The sequence below is a fragment of the Ailuropoda melanoleuca genome, chromosome 13 (assembly GCF_002007445.2).
Source record: "Ailuropoda melanoleuca isolate Jingjing chromosome 13, ASM200744v2, whole genome shotgun sequence".
Lineage (NCBI taxonomy): Eukaryota > Metazoa > Chordata > Mammalia > Carnivora > Ursidae > Ailuropoda > Ailuropoda melanoleuca.
Genome location: NC_048230.1, coordinates 57,549,862 through 57,566,074, shown reverse-complemented (window position 1 = coordinate 57,566,074; position 16,213 = coordinate 57,549,862). Strand labels below are relative to the sequence as shown.

General features: G+C 55.4%; 1 protein-coding gene across 2 annotated transcripts in view; it reads right to left on the bottom strand.

Moving 5' to 3' along the window:
* The window catches only part of PREX1 (phosphatidylinositol-3,4,5-trisphosphate dependent Rac exchange factor 1), a 186,872-nt gene that overhangs the window by 48,615 nt on the left and 122,044 nt on the right, over positions 1 to 16,213 (bottom strand). For both annotated transcript variants that reach the window (XM_034639807.1, XM_034639809.1), the window contains exons 11-15: positions 10,845 to 10,945; positions 9,391 to 9,494; positions 9,148 to 9,197; positions 7,296 to 7,371; positions 1,025 to 1,097 (exon numbers count right to left, since the gene is read on the bottom strand). In XM_034639807.1, the coding sequence (XP_034495698.1) occupies positions 1,025 to 1,097; positions 7,296 to 7,371; positions 9,148 to 9,197; positions 9,391 to 9,494; positions 10,845 to 10,945 (404 nt within the window). The remainder of the gene's footprint in view (positions 1 to 1,024; positions 1,098 to 7,295; positions 7,372 to 9,147; positions 9,198 to 9,390; positions 9,495 to 10,844; positions 10,946 to 16,213) is intronic.

Sequence of the window (16,213 nt, the reverse complement as noted above, 5' to 3'; positions counted from 1 at the left end):
AATGTTCTAGAAGGAGAAGAAAGGCTCCTTAGCGGGAGTTAAGTCTGCCTATCCTGCTGAAAGGGTAGGAGACTCAGGGATCCCCCAGGGCCAGCCTCTGGGAAGGTCACAGAGCTCAGTGTGAAGCCCGCCTGCCTGGGTTCAAATCCCAGCTCCTACTTGCTGTGTGACCTTGAGCAAGTCTCTTAACTATCTGGGCTTCCATTTCCTCATTTATAAACAGGGATGCTATTAATACCAACATCAAAGGATCATTTCAGGATTAAACTAATTAATACATGGGGAGCGCTCAGGAGGCCAGGCACACAGCGTATTAACTTCTGTTTGAATGTGAAATGGTGACAGCAGAACCAGTTTCTCCTTCCTTCTGCCCACCTTCCCACTTCAGGATCATCCCAGGATGGCCCACCTCTCTGACCCTCTTCAGTGTTTCTCCGGTGGGAAGGAGAGTAACCTATCTAAGGGGTCAGGCCGGGCAAAGCGGTGCGAACGTCCCTGCCCGGCTTCCTTCCTCTCTTACTTACAACCTGCCTGCCCTCTGTCCCCTCAGACCCCTCTCCTCTCCTCCCCCTGGAAGCCCGCGGGCCGGGCCTGCATGATCCGGCCTCCCTGCCCACCCAGAGGTCACGTCTCATCCAGGAGAAGGGCCCAGGAAGCCCACAGATTTGACCTCAAATCTAGTCCATTTTTCCAGCCAGGCATTTCTAGCCATCTTGGTCCTACTGAACCCCTGAAGTGATGTAGCCATCGGTGCAGAAGTGTGTGTGTGGGGGGGAACGGGGTAAGATTCCTGAGCCGCCCCAAACTCCCCAAGGTGTACAGGCCCACAGATCCAGCATCTAGCCTGGGCTCCCCCATGGGCAGGCCAAGCAGCCTCCAGCCCCACCATTTGCTTTCTCTGGGCCTCAGTTCCCCTCACCCCCCACCCATAAAATGTCCCAGGGACCAGGGTCCCTATTAGCTTTTCCGTTCCAGGACAGACCCCTCCCCCCAGAGGCTGGGCTGAAGGGAAGGGGTAGATTACCGTGGTGCATGAAGCCGTTGTTACACAGGCCCACGCCAAGTGCCACCGCCTCCTCCCGCGTCTGGCAGTCACCCTGAAACGGAACAGGAAGGGGAGGGTGTTAGGTGACCCGACATCAGAGGGGCTGAGCAAGGCTGTGAAAAGCCCACCTGGAATGGAGGCTCCGTGGGGGCAGGGATCTGTGTCTATTTTATGCACTGTCGTACTGACCGAACATGTCAATGACTATTGTGAATACACCCCACACAAGAAAAGTAATACTAGTTGGGATAAATCCACTGTGTATTGTGCCATAAACAAAGGAGAAAGGGAGATTTTCTGTGCCAGATATTGTTGGTTGCCTAGCAATAACCCTCTCCCCCTCCCCCATACCACACCAGTAATGAAACATCACTGTTGAAGACGGCAAGGCATCCATCTAGAAGATCACAGCTACAGGGGGCCAAGAGATATAAGCAGAAATCACTGGTAGGGAGCTCTGGAAAAATCCTTTGTCCCTGGCCCTTCTCTCTTCTCCCTCCACCTTGGAACAAAGATGTGATGGCTGGAGCTCCTGCAGTCATCCTAGACCACAATAGGACCCAGGATCAAAACATGCTAAGGATGGCAAAGCAGAAGAGAGAGAGAGTGTGGTCCCCAGAGGTCTCATGAGGCTGCCCTAGCAGCTCTAGACCACCCGCCTCTAGGCTCCTCTCATAGCAAAGGAAAATCAACCCGTAACTTGTATCAGCCTCTGTAGCTGGGTCTTTGATATGGGCAACGAAGTCCGAATCCTAACTGACCTAGCTGTAGCCAGTGAGACACCTGGGGAAGGCTACCAGGGAATTCTGGAAAATACCTTCCTCCCTCATAAAAAGGAAGAGCAAAATCAGGACCACCCCCCCCTACCAAGCACAAAGTCATATGAGGAAGCCACATATGTAGGGCTAAGGGGCTATCCAGTGACCACGGTGGCAGACAATGCTGAGGCTAGAGTGACGGATGAACGTTCTTGCCATGTGGCATGTGACTGGTATGCGGCACAATTATCTGCTTGGATCACTGTTTAGTTGGGTTTTCTGTTCTTGCAAACAAACCCCCTCCTAACCAGTACAACTGAAGTCTGGTTCATCTCAGGCCTTTTCCAAGGAAGTGACAGCCAACCCAAAACTGAAGTATGAACGGCCATGGCCTACTGGGCCCGCCTTTGGGCCCGACTCTCCCCTGTGGAATGTCATCTTAGTGGGACAGCCCCTCAGAGTTTTTCACTACCACCTGCCCGCCCCCCACCAACCTAGACCAGGGAGGACACATGGTCCGTGCAAAGCTACGGTGATAATCCCTGCCCCAGGAACACGACCCGCAGCAGGAGGAACCCAAGGACAGGGAACAGTCGGTGTGGTTCTCCATGAGAGGAGTGCCCTGAAGAAGGTGCCCTCAGCTCCCACTTCCAAGAAGCTGGGCATTGCCTGGTGCCAGTTCTTTCTAAGGCTGGCTCCTGGGTCTCCCTGACTCTGTGGGTGTCTTTACCCTTCTATGAACCGTCTTCTTTTTTTTCCCACTCTCCTTAAGTTAGCCCAAGTCTGTTTCTGGTTCCTGCAAACCCAACGATCTCGGTTCATCAGGGAAATCATGGGAGTTGTGTGGCGCAGTTGGGGACGGGGGCTGGGGGGAGCGGCTGGGTGACAGGCAGAGAAAACAGCACGGACAAAGGTCCAGGGGTGGGACGAAGCCTGTGGCACAAAAGGCAGTCTGGCCACCAGGGAGGGGGTGAGCAAGCTCCATCAGGACAAGGAGTTTGAACTGCTGTGTTCCCTGCGGAATCCCGAGGGCTTAGAACTTAGGCCTGGTACACAGGAGGTGCTCAATAAATACTTGGCGATTGAATAAAGGTGCTGTCAGCAGGGGCCAAATTGTGCTGGAGCCTGTGGCCACAGGTCAGTGAGCTTCAACCACACTCAGATGGCCACAAGGCCCGACGACCTCTCATTTAAAGAACTCCCAAAGTGAGAAGCTGTTTCAAGAGGCAGTCGCCTCAACTGTCCCCCCAATCCTCCGCCAGCAGCCGAGGGGCGGGGAGGGAATTTCCCAGCTAAAGGAGAAACAAATGCCAGGGGCTGCCGGACTCAGCCTGCCAAGGCTTGCGGCTCAGACTCAGGGCACAGGGCCTGGCAAAGCCACTGGCCGCAGGACCGCATGCACTGGCCGACTCGAGGAAGACAAATCTCTCCTGTGGGACCCCGGCCAGCAGCCGGAGGGCTGTGTGCGCAGAGCCCTGCCAGTGGAGGTAGCCATCCGTGAGGGAGGCTGCATCCAGAGCAGCAGCCCCCCAGCTGTGTGGGGCCAGCAGGGGAGGCACAGCCGGGATCCAGGTGGCCAGCAGGCCCCAGATTTGCAGCCTGGGAGGCCCCGGCAGGCGTCTGGAGCCCACCTGGCTTTTGGAGGCACTCACAATCTGGGCTCCCAGCCCAGCCCTGACCCCCTTCCCCACAGAGCCCTGGGATGACCCACAGGGAGGTTCCTAAAGTTAGAACAACAGCAGGATTCTCAAGTGAGCCATGGAATACACTGTCCATGCACACCTGAAAAGTAAGCTCCCTACCCCACATCCCGCCAAGTTGTGGGAAAAGCTCAAATCATCATTTTCTTCCCTCCCGGAGGAAGGCACGAGCACACACAGCCCTGGCCACCGCACCGCCATTGCCATGCTCCCCTCATCTCCCCCAGCCACCCACTAGCCCCTATGCTGGGGCTCCAGCCACGCTGGCCTCCTTGCTAGTCCTTTCACAAACTATATGCCCCCACCTCAGGGCCTTTGCATTTGCTCTTTCCTCCCCCTGGAATGCCCTGTCCTGGCTTTTTAGGTCTCAGTGACCAAGTCAGCTCCTCAGAGGACACCCTAAAGTAGTCCCCCACCCCCGCACATCCTCTCAACAAATGTTCATCCCGTTACACTCTCATGACCTTGTATGATACCGGGGATGCACCTGTCACAGTCTGAAACAAACTCATCCCTTCACGCCACTGCTCTTGGGAGAATCAGCACCAACTATTCCCGGTGCTGGGCTTCCTCCAGATATGTGACTATGGTTTAAGGTGTGTCTCTCACTAGAACATTGGCTCCATGTGGCCAGCAGTGGTGGCCGTCAAGGTTACCTGTCTCCCCATGGCATCTAGCACTCAGTGGGCCACAAAACGTCTCTATCGAGAACCACCTGGGATGCAGGCAGCAGGAACAGAGCTGGGCTGGGCGATGGACCACTCCCAGGGGGTAACAGACATAGGGCTGCGGGAGGCTCCCTGCCTGTGACTTGGGAAACCCCCAGGACAATATCCAAGGATACCTCTCACTGACTCGCAGCGAGCCGGGCGCTGCACGATCTCACCCGGTCTTGAGTGTCGACCCAGAGGCAATCACTCTCCTTACTCCCATTGAACAGAAGAAGAAACTGGGGCACAGATGTGCTCGCACCCGCCCTATGTTACACCATTGAGAAAGGAATCCTTTCCGAGCCAGACGCTTCCCCCCACCACCACGTTAGGGAAACTGAGGCTCTAAGAGGACAGCCACTTAGTTGCCAAAGGTTGCGGCCAGGGCTCCTGCCATGTCCCCGAGGATGCTTTGTGTCCTCTGCCAGCGCCTTGAGCCACCAGCCTGCTGTGTCCCCGGAACCCTAAAACGGTGCCTGGTACACAGTAGGTGCTCAAAGAAAGGGAGGAGCTAACGGGCCCTCTTGCTGAATTGCTCTACACGCTCTCCTGACTGCTCATTTCAATACTGCCAGAGCTGACAAGGAACAGAGCATCCGCAGGGCAGATGCCACCCGAGCGCCAGGCATGCCGACCCTGCCCTGTCTTCCACCCACCCCCTGGGAAGTCCAGCGGGCACCCCAAAAGCAGCGCCTTCCTGCACCAGAGGACAACTCTTGATTTTCCCAGGCACTCGGGGCTTCCTCCACCGTCCTCTCATCACCGTAAAGGGTACTTTCAGCCCCCCGGCGCACCAAAGCCCCAGGACGCATCCTTGCTCCCCATCCCACCCCACAGCACTGCAGGCCGTGCACCCCATCTCCAGACATCTCTCGGACCCACTGACATCTCACCATCGCGGCGAGCCGCCTCACTCCTAACTCAGGCCTGGGATTTGCCACTTAGGGCAAAGTCCACATCATGCTTTGAAACCCCCACACGGCAGTGGATACCACTGGGGCTCGGGAAACACAAGGCCGCAGAAAGGGCCAAGGTGGGGAGAAGCAGCTGGTTCAGAAAGCCCGGACCCAGGCACGTCTGGGCTCCACGCAAAGAACCTAAACCACAAATCACCCCGTGTCACCCTCACCTGTGGCCGCACACGCCAGAGGCGGGACTCCGTGCATCTGCCCTTCCCCCCAAGCGGGTTGTTTCCTGATCTTAGCGTCCCTGCGCCCCCAAACCCCTCTGCAGATTCTTCAGCCGTCTGCACTGCGTGTAATTTGGAGCCACCTGGAGTCCCCTGTGCAGGAGATGAGGAATTATAATAAGAGATGCATTTACTGAGCAATGACTCTGTGCCAGGTGCCAGTCTGAGCATTTTATGTGATTAACTCACCGAATCCTCAAAATAATCTAACGGGGAAGGTATCGTTTTGAGCTTCATTTTCCAGGTGTGGAAAGGGAGGCACAGAGAGGCTAACAGGCTTGTCCAAGATCACTCCGCTAGGAAGACGCACAGCTGGGATCCAACCCAGGTCGGCCTGCCTATCAATAAAGCAGGTGCCCCGGGCTGGCTTCACGGGAGCCGGCGGGGGGGGGGGGGGGGGGGGCNTGGTTAGCGCTCTGCCCCTTCCGGATGTGCAAAACCGAATTCAAATCCGGGGCTGTCTCAAGACCTCCCGGGTCTTAGCATCCCACACCACAGCAAACCTATTAAAACACACCCACATCCTACATTTAATATGCTGCCTGGGCCTGAAAAAAATGTTTCAAGGATTTTTCTAAACCTGCTTTTTAAGTGATTTGGCGCCAAGAAACGTTTACTTTACAGATTGGCTACGATTTCTAGGCCATCATCGGGAATTGTGTGACATGGAAAAGTCCCGCCAGCAAATTGTTTTCAAAAGGAACGAGGTTTTTATGAATGCTAAATTTAACAATTAAGGAGGCTGACATAAAGCTGCACTCTGTAAACGTTTAAACATTTATCCATTTTGATTTCACAGTTGTCTCCTCATCTTTGGAGCCAATACGGTCTTTTTACAGACTACAAATGAACAGTCTTGCGAGCTCCCTGAAAAATTCGCAGAACCGAGGTACAAGCCGGGTGAGACGGGCCCATCCCAATCCCAGCTGTGCCGCTACGGGGCTGTGTACCCTTGAACCAAGTGCTCGGCCTCTCTGGGTGCCAGTTGCCCTGTCTATAAACGGGTTGGAGGACTCAACGAGGTAAGGCACAAAACCCAGCCAGGGCCAGGCCCAGTGAAAGTGCCAAGGGAGCAGGAGCCATAAAGCATCGGAGGCAGGCAGACAGAAGTGTCTGCGGCATCTCAGTGGAGCAAACACCTTTGGGAAGTTGGAGCAAAACCGACGCGTGGACTTTCCAAGCCTCTGCCCAGCCCCTGCCCCCTGGCAACTTCTTTTAAAGAAGTAACTGCGGAGGCTCTGATCTGGTGCTCTAGCATGAGACCAACTTGTCCCAGCTCAGCCGGGACTGTGCCAGTTTTACCTGGAAGCTTCCGGGTGGCAGCAAGCCAAGCGTCTGTGAAATAGACACTAATAGATGGATAATATTTAATAACAGATAAATAAAATGTGGGCGATCCATGCAATGGAATATTATTCAGCCTGGCAAAGGAAGGCAATTCTGTCCCAGGCCACCACATGGATGGCCCTGAGGACATGACACTGAGCGCCATCAGCCAGCCACAGCAGGACAACAGCTGGGTGATCCCGCTCACGCAGGGTCCCTGGTGCAGCCAAGCTCCTAGAGACAGAAAGTGGAAGTGAGGTTGCCAGGGGCTGCAGGGAGGGGTGAGTGGGTAGCTGGCGTTGACCAGGCACAGGGTTTCGGTTCTGCAAGATGAAAAGAGCTCTGGGAGAGGGAGGGTGGGGATGGCTGCACAGTGATGTGAGGGGACGTCATGCCATGAACTGCATGCTAAACACTGGTGATGACAGTTAAGTGAGATGTGTATTTTACAGGAGTAAAAACTAGAGAAGAAATGGTTTGAAGAAACATCAAGGCCCACAGCCTGGCCTGTTTCTCAGTGCCGGGCAGAGCGAGCAGGTGCTCCCATGGGTCAGGGGGAGAGCTCACCTGAGCCAGCAGCCAGTCCACCAGCTTGCTCCCGGGCAGCACGGACTTGTACGTCTTCAGGTGGTAATCGCGGTCTCTGCAGGGGGAGGGAGCACACGTGAGCACATCGGGGAGCACAGGGGTGGGAATCGGGCCCCCAGGTCTCTCCCCAGGCACAGGCTCTGACGTGCGTGGCATCTAAACTCCCCCCCGAAGCACTGTTATAGGGGGTCGCCCTAACCTTGCAGTCAGACTGCAACCATGTCTCGGGCTTCGAAGCCGGCAAACAGGAGTTTACGTGACCAGCCATGCTGAGACTGATGACAAAGTCCGGCTGGGGAGTTTGTCTCAGACTTTTAGGAACTGGGTAGCTGGCAGGCCACATGCACACTGGCCCCTGCCACTTCCTTCTCTGGGGCTGATCGGGAGGCCCTTCTCGCGAGGGCCAGGGCTGGACCGAGGAAGCAGCAGATCTAGAGAGGCGAGGGGTTCCCAGGCCTGACCCCCAACGAGGCCAGCAAATGCTGGAATCCCCTCTGCCCCTCTAAGAGTGAACCCGAGCCATCAGGACAGGGGGCAGAGGAATGTGCAGCTGGGTAAGAATGAGGTCACTCTCTCCATCCCTTCATCCATAACCATAGCTTCATAATAAAAAAAAACAACCAGTCGCTGGCATTTATACGGCCCTCACTATGCACCGGGCATCATTCAGATTTAATCCTCACAGGAACCCAAGAGGCACGAGCTCTTCTTTTTTTTTTTTTTAAAGATTTTATTTATTTATTTGACAGAGATAGAGACAGCCAGCGAGAGAGGGAACACAAGCAGGGGGAGTGGGAGAGGAAGAAGCAGGCTCATAGCAGAGGAGCCTGATGTGGGGCTCGATCCCATAACGCCGGGATCACGCCCTGAGCCGAAGGCAGATGCTTAACCGCTGTGCCACCCAGGCGCCCCACGAGCTCTTCTTATGCCCATTTCACAGATGCAGAATCAGAGGCCAAAGATGTTAATTACCTTTCAACTTGACAAACGCTCACTGAAGGCTACTCTGCCCTTGACCCACACTCTCCAATATGTACCCATTTGTCCATCAATGAATATTAAATCAAACTTAAAATCACATTCCTCCGTCTCAAGGGTCTGAAAGCCACACGTGACTCACGGCTACTGTACTTGACCCTACAGCCACAGGGCACAGCTATCAGTGTGGAAAGGGCTACAGGACAGCAGTGCTCTAGACACTGGGCAAGGGTCTGGGGACACAGCAGTGAGCAAACTCCCTGCCCTTGGTGAGTTCACAGTTCAGTGGGGAAGAAAGACAGCATATCAATAAAAAATAAATATGTAATACGTCAACCACTAACAAGTTCTAAGAAGAAAGCCAAAGTGAAGTAAGGAGGACAGTGCAGACCAGACAGTGATGCTTTAGAGAAGTGGGCAGGGAAGGCCCCTCTGATTTGGAGACATTTGAAGGAAGTGAGGAATAAATATGCAGATAGGTAAGGGAAGAGCATTCCAGGGGAGGGAATAGCAGTGCAAGGGCCCCGGGGTGGATCTTATTATCATCCCCATTCCACAGAGGAAAATGTTGAGGCACCAGGAGGCTAAGTAACTCTGCCCAAGGTCATGCAGCTGGTAACTAGCAGCTGAGACTCAAACTGGCCCCAGAACGGACACCCGTCACCACCGCACTGCAGCGTCTCCCACAGATTGGCTCACTTAACCCTAAAGACAAACATGGACGATCGAGGCGATGATTAGCCCCGTTTGATGGAGACGGCGACTGAGGCTCAGAGAGGTTAAGTTACCAGCCCAAGGCCACCCAGCTGAGAAGAGGCAGAGGTGAAAGTAGAGCTGGGAGAAGGTAACTTACTTGATCACAGGGGTGTAGAGGCTGTGAAGGCGGCAGTAAAGTCTCACACCCTGAAAGAGAAAAAGGGGGTGTCTGGGATCAGGCCACATCCTTCAGGAGCCTCTGAGTCCGGGCTGCTGGGAAAGATGGCTCTCGGGACAGAGCAGGCCGGTGGGGAAGGGGGAAGAGCACAGGCCACTGGGGTGCAGGCCTGCTCTGCAGTGACGGTGGAGTCAGGGTCGTGAGGTCGGGTGCCGTCCCTACCTTGGACATGATGTCCTCCAGCTCACTCCGGGCCTTGTAGGTGCCGTCATCGTAACGGAAGCGGTACATCACCTGCTCGTTCTTGAACTGGTGCTTGTCAGACACTGGAGGAACACAGGCGGCTGGTGAGGCTCGGCCCACCCCCGCCCATCATCGCCCTGCACTCAGCCAGGGTCTGTGCCACGCGCAATTTCACTGAACCCCCGCCCGCACTCCTCTGCGGAAACCAGGTCCCCCTGCTCTGCCTGCGGCCCTGCTGAGCCCTGCCGCTTGGGGCCAGGGCACCTGCAGTTCTCAAGAGGGGCCCAGAAATGCCCTGACCCAGCCTGCACTGGGACCCATCTGGCCCAGCACCTCCATGGTGCTAGATCACCAAAGCATGTGTTGGGACCGTGGATGCCCGCGTGTGGTCTTACACAATCAGGATTTATGAAACCCTCTCTATACGATGGCTTTGGGATGCCCTTGCTGCTTCTTTCTGGCCCTCCCCACCATGGATCCATTAGCAGATCCTGGGGGCTCTGCCTTCAAAACATTAACAGTCTGACTCCACACCCCACCCTGCTCTGAGCCACAGTTATCTCCCCTCTGGAACATCACGGCCCCTCGCCCAGCCCCCTGCTGCCCACGTGGTGGCCAGAGGAATCCTGTGCAAGTCTGAGTCTCAGCAGGGCTCCCCTCCCCTCGGCACTCAGCCGCAGCTTCCGATCTCGCTCCAAGTAAAAGCTGAAGACCCCGCTATCCCTCCAGCAGCCCCGGACCTCATCCCCTCCCCACTATCCCCGGCCCTGAGCCCACCCACCGCGTCTCCTGGCAGTGCCCATGCCTGCTCCTGCGGCAGCACCGGCCACCCTGTGGCTCCCTGGACACGCTGCTTACTCTCCTGCGGGGACTCTGCACCTGCTGTTCCCTCGGCCTAAAACCCGGGTGCTACCCAGCCCCTCGCTCTCTCAGGGCACCTTCTCAGAGAGGCCTTCCAAACCCCTATTCAAAACTGACTGCCACCCCCCTGCCTTCTCTCCCCCGCCTGGCACTGATAGCCACCTGGATACACACAGATTTCACTTCGTTCATCACCTTCCCCTCTGACCAGAACATCGGCCCCATGAGGACGGTTTCATCTGGCCTGTTCTCTGCTGTGTGCAAGTGCCGGGCACCTAACATGCATTCAATAAAGATTGGCTGAATGACTAAAACATAAATGGCTCTTGCCCTTTTTTGGAAGGGACTTTTCGAGGTGTCCCTGCTTTGCTGGTGTCCCAGGTGAGGGCAGGGCTTTCCGGCCCTGTGAGCCGATTTGTAAGGGCATCCGCGTCCCGAGGCCACACTGTGCCCGAGGAACAGGGCGGCTGCACAGGAGACTAATGACACCCCCTGCGTTAGGGGGAGCACAACACTGCTAAGGTCTGACCTGTGCCTCCCCCTGGGACTGCCCGGGCCCAGCCCCCACTCACCATGGTGGATTATACCGTTCTCCAACAGAGCCTGGCCCAAGTTGACTCCTTCTTCGGTCTTGCTGATTTCGCCAATTTCCAGAAGCCAGGCAACAAACTCACTGCCAGGAACATAAGATGCCGTTGAGAGAACCTCCCCAGTCTTAGGAACACAGGGACCAGCACCAAACTGGCTTGGCCCAACCCACTCCTGTAAAGGACAGCTAGAACGTCCCACAGGAAAGCAAAGCTTGGGGGCCCAGAGCCCCCAGGCCCACAACCTGGGGGTTGTGCTGAGACCTTGTGCTTTTTCCCAGGACCAATGGCAGAGGGGTGGGTGTGACCAGACCCCAGACCCTGACTCAGGTGCACTGGATGGGTACATGGATGGATGGAAGGATGGATGGATGGATAAGACGGAAGGAAGAAGAGTAGATGGATGGATGGGAGGGAGGGAGGGAAGGAGAGATGAAGGGAGGATGGATGGATGGATGGATGGATGGATGGGTGGGTAGATGAGAGGGAGGCAAGGAGGGAGGGAAGGAGGATGGATGCATAGATTGGAGGAAAGTAGGAAGGGAGGGAGGATGGGAGGATGGATGGATGGATAGATGGATGGACAGATGGACAGATGGACACATGAGTGGGGAGGTAAATCAATAGGAAGTGAGTAGATGAATGGACGACCTGACTGACAAATGAGCAGGTAGCTGGAAAGACCAGCGGGCAGGGGGGTGGAGGGGAGCATGGGGGGATGGGCGACACTAAATGGAGAAAGACCCGGGCAGGTGGGTGGGGGAAGGGATGATGGATGGCAATATGGATGGATGAGCAGAAGGAAGGAAGAAACAAACAGGCAGGAACAAATAACAGCCCAGAAAGATGACTGTGGAGAGTCAAGAGAGCTCATGGTGATCAGATCATGTCATTCTCCTACTCAAACTCTCCAGCGGGCTTCCCGCTTGCTCTCAGAAAAAGATCCAAACTCTGCCTGTGTGATGACAATGCCCCACGTGAACGGCCGTCCTCACGGATCTCCTCTCCTACACCTTTCCCTTATTATGTTTCAGCCACACCCACCACCTCTGCTTCTTCAAAAAGATGAGACTCCTACCTACCTCGGGGCCTTTGCACTTACTGTTCCCTCTGCCTGGAAACGCTCTCCCCCAGCTCCTCATGTTAAGTCCTTCCTTCTTCCCGAAAGCAGCTCCCCACACAATCTTCACATCTCTCAGTTTTGCTTCCTTTTTAGCACTTATCCTTGTCTGGAATTGTACTGGTACAGGTATATATGTGTTTATCAGCCGTCTGCCCCACCAGAAAGTAATCTCCACGCCGACAGGGACTTCTGTCGGTCTTATTCACAGCCCTAGCCCCAGCACCTAGGGGAGGATCTAAAGCACAGTAGACCTCAATAATCATTTCTTGAACACAGGAAGGAATGAGCCATCAAACAAGAAGGAATGTTCTAGGGTCGGCAGGAAGGTCTCTGGGAGAAAGAAGGGCTCACGAGCCCGAGAAAATCAGGCAGATCCAACGTGACTGCCCAGTGGGGGTAGCGGCTCGGCCGGACCCCAGGTCCCTGCTCTTGGAGGCACACTCAGGCTCAGTGCAGAGCTCAACCCACTCAAGTCAGCAGGAAAAGGGAGAGCCAGCAACGGGGCTGTTTGCACCGAGACAATCTGTGTTCAATGAAAGCAGGTGGCAGCTGGCCAGAGCACAGAGCTCTCCTGCTTATCGAAACCAGCTGTCCCGCCTCCAATTACAGGGCCAGAGGGGGCAGGGCTATTTTTAGCTTCCCAGTGTTTGGCTGAGCAAAGCCCGCCCGTGTGTAGGTAGCGGTGTGTGTCGAGGCATTCAAAGGGCCCCGGGTGCAGGCCAAGGGGAGGGGGGAGGAGACAGAGAAGAAATGGATCTATTTTGTGGGGTGGGAGCCCCAGGTGGGGAAGAGATTGTTCTAGGTCCTCCACTCCTGGTTTCATTCTCAAAGCCCCAAAAATCAGAGCCAGGGGAAAGCTGCCAACAGCGGAGGGAGGAGAACAGATGTTGAGTGCCCACTCTCGGAAGCTAGAGACTCGGCATCCGGCTGCCCACCAGCTGTCCCGTCGGGGGCCGCCTCTGGCACCGACCAGCCGCCCTGTGGCCAGATGGGGGGCAGGCAGTGTCCCGGCGTCTTCTGCTAGGACGGAGGAAGGCAGCCCAGAGAAGAGCAACTGTGACCCCAGGTTTCTGCCCCGAGCTGAGTCTTACCCCTTTTTAGAGCAACAAGGGAGGTTCACAGCTTGCTGGGCGAATTTGGACAAGACATCATTCCCCTCTGGGCCTCAGTACGGTGGTTCAGGCAAGTGGTTCACTCAAGGGCCTTCTGGATTCAGCAGATAAACCCTCACATCATATGAAATCTCAAGCTGGGACCCGGTGTGCAAAACCATATAAAATTCATCTCTAACACAGGGACCTCGAGCTCTTGGAAGAGAACAGAAGGGGCCAGGTTGGCAGCGCCAGAGTGGCTCAGTCGGTGAAGCGTCCGACTCTTGATTTCGGCTCAGGTCAGGATCTCAGGGTTGTGAGATCGAGCCTGTGTCGGGAACTGCGCTGGGCATGGAACCTGCTTAAGATTCTCTCTCTCCCTCTGCGCCTCCCGCTCCTCGCATCTGCTCACTTTCTCTCTCAAAAAAAAAAAAAAAAAGGAAGAAGAAGAAGGAGGAGGAGGAGGAGGGGCCAGGTTGAGGCTATGATGAACCAGCCAGGGTTGGTGCTCCTGAAGACGCCAGCCACCCCTCCACACAGCTGACGGAGGCCACATGGGAAGACGAAAGCATCTTACTTTCCAAGAGAAGCCGGAAATTCGGCATTTCCTGGGAAATCTCCCAACTGTTAAATGTTGATATATAATCCCAAATTTCCTGAAAGCACCATGTGGCCCACGTAAAACACATGCGCGAACTGCACTAGGTCAGTGGGGCACCGCTTGCCTCCACCGGGGCAAGGAAGGGTGTTCTAGACAGGGGGATGAGCACATACAAAGGTCCCGAGTGAGAAGGAAGGTGAGGAAACCAGCCACCTGCCAGTGGCTGGACGTTGGGTACGAAGAGCGGCAAGATCCAGCTGTTCAGAGAGATGCAACTGGAAGCACTGAGCTAGGGACACAGAGAAGGTCAGCCGAGGCTGGTGGGGAGTCTGGGATTCAGGCAACGGGGCACTGGTTGAGTTAGCACGCGCCCAGCGTCAGCCCTCCTTCCCTCCTGACCCCCAGAATCACCACCACGTGTCAAGCCCAATGCTGGGCACAGGGATACACGGGTGTGTCTTTGCCTTCTCCCTGGGACAGTCCCCTGAGCTGAGGCCCAATGTACCACTCACCACCCGGTACGGCAGTCCCCTTGTTCTCACCTGCCTCCTCCGTGAGGGCAGGACTGGGGGTTTTATATCTGTCCCTGTAATTCCACTGCCTGAAGTTGCTTCCTGAAGAATTCCTGTAGAAGCTTCCCGCAGCAATGTCTGACAAATCATGACTGATCGGCTCTTCCCCACGGATACCCTGCACCTGTGCGTGCAGGTAGCTGAGACACGAGGCCCCTTCCACCTCAGACCTTCTATTCCGGCAGACATCCATCAATGAATGACATCTAACCTCTGGCAAGGGGGAAACCAAAGGCATTCTCCTTCCAGGAAGCCTTCCCTGACTGCCCCTGCCAGGCACACCATGACACTTGTCCCCTGAGTTCTTCCAGCTCTGACAGTCCCTCCATCCAGAGCCTGTGTGATGAGCTCATCCTCATCCCACTCTTCTGCTTATTAGACTCTGAATGCCTTCCCAGGGCACCCAGAATAAAACCCGGGCCCCCGAACCCCCTTCCCTGCCCGATATGGCCCCTGCCAACCCCCGCAGCCTCATCTCCCACTCCCTGGCTACTCCCTCGCTCTAGCCACACTGGCCTGGCTGTCTCTTAATTACTTACTCAAGGCTCATTCCAGCCGTGGGGTTTTTACACCTGCTGTTCCCTTTGCCAGGCAGGCTGTTCCCCTGATCTTCCCATGACTGGTTCTTGCTTATCATCCAGAGCTTGGTTAAAATGTCACCTCCCCTGAGAGGCTCTTCCTGACCACCCTGGCTGAAACAGCACCCGATTTCCTCACCTCCTTAACATCAAGCTAACTCACGGCATCCGCTGACTCACTGAAATCCCCTCAACACAGAGGGGTGTTGGTGGCTGTCCACTTGTGTATTTTCTGGTTCCCCACTGGACAGTTAGCTCCATGAGGACAGGGGTTCCTCTGTCCTGCTCCCTGCTGCACACAGTAAGGGCTCAGTAAACACTGAATGAATGGCACGGAAGCACAAATGAATCGATTCTGTCTGCCCAACGCTCTGCTCCTCCCATGATGCCTCCACACAAAGGCTCAGAGTTTATTCCCTGATTTTCTGAGTTGCGTCTCGGAGCAGGGCATTAACAGGCCGCCCCCAGGCACACTTCTGTCACTCTGGTCAGCACGTTGCTCAGCATGTCACATGCATTTTCTCAAGGAGGCCTCTGACAATCCTGTGAAGCCTATTTGATTATTTCTCATTAACTGGTCATTTACTGAAGCTCGGAGAGGTTAAGAAACTTGCCCACAGTCACACAGCTAGAAGGGGAACCAGGGCTTGCGTCCAAGTCTGACTCAAAGCCCAGCCCTCAAAAGTTATGAAGATAAATCAGACACGTTTTGCATTCATGGATTCCCTCTCTTGTGGCTGTGTGGCCTTACACAGGACCTCTTCCCTCTCTGTGCCTCAATTCTCTTACCCTTAAAATGGGGATAATGGCAGTGACCTGCCTCACAGTGCTGTATGCAGGTTAAAAGGCATAGCCACCTGCCGGTGCCTGGAGCAGAGAAAAGGTTGATAATTATGTCTGGGTGCCTATAGGTTCCTTCTACCCATAGGGACCAAGGAGGCTCCTGCAGGAGACTTGGGAGCTGAGCCCTGGTGGGGAAGGAGGAAGGTCTGGGCACAGAGCAGAGCTGTGCCGGGAGAAGAGCTTTATTACAACAGTCTTCTGCAGGAAGTCTGGTCCGTAAGGCCCCGGTGATTGTAAAACACGCTTCAATCCTGGCCCTGTTTCCAATGGGCGGTAAGAGAAATCTCCCTAATCCTTCCTGAGGAGACAGAACACTCCGCTGAAGCTCTAATCACAGACAGGTTATCCCATCTGGCTGGACTGAGTCCCCAAGGGGCCTGGCAGGAGGCGGAGAGGTCGTCTGACCCAGGGCGCCCGGAAGCAAGCCCCTCCCGAGAAAAAAACCTCGTTTCTGCCCAGGGATTACAGACTAGCTGACGGAGAGAGCCAAGTCGCCCTTTCCCCGCTTCCCGCAGGTCCCGGGCCCACACTCTCCTCACCACACAC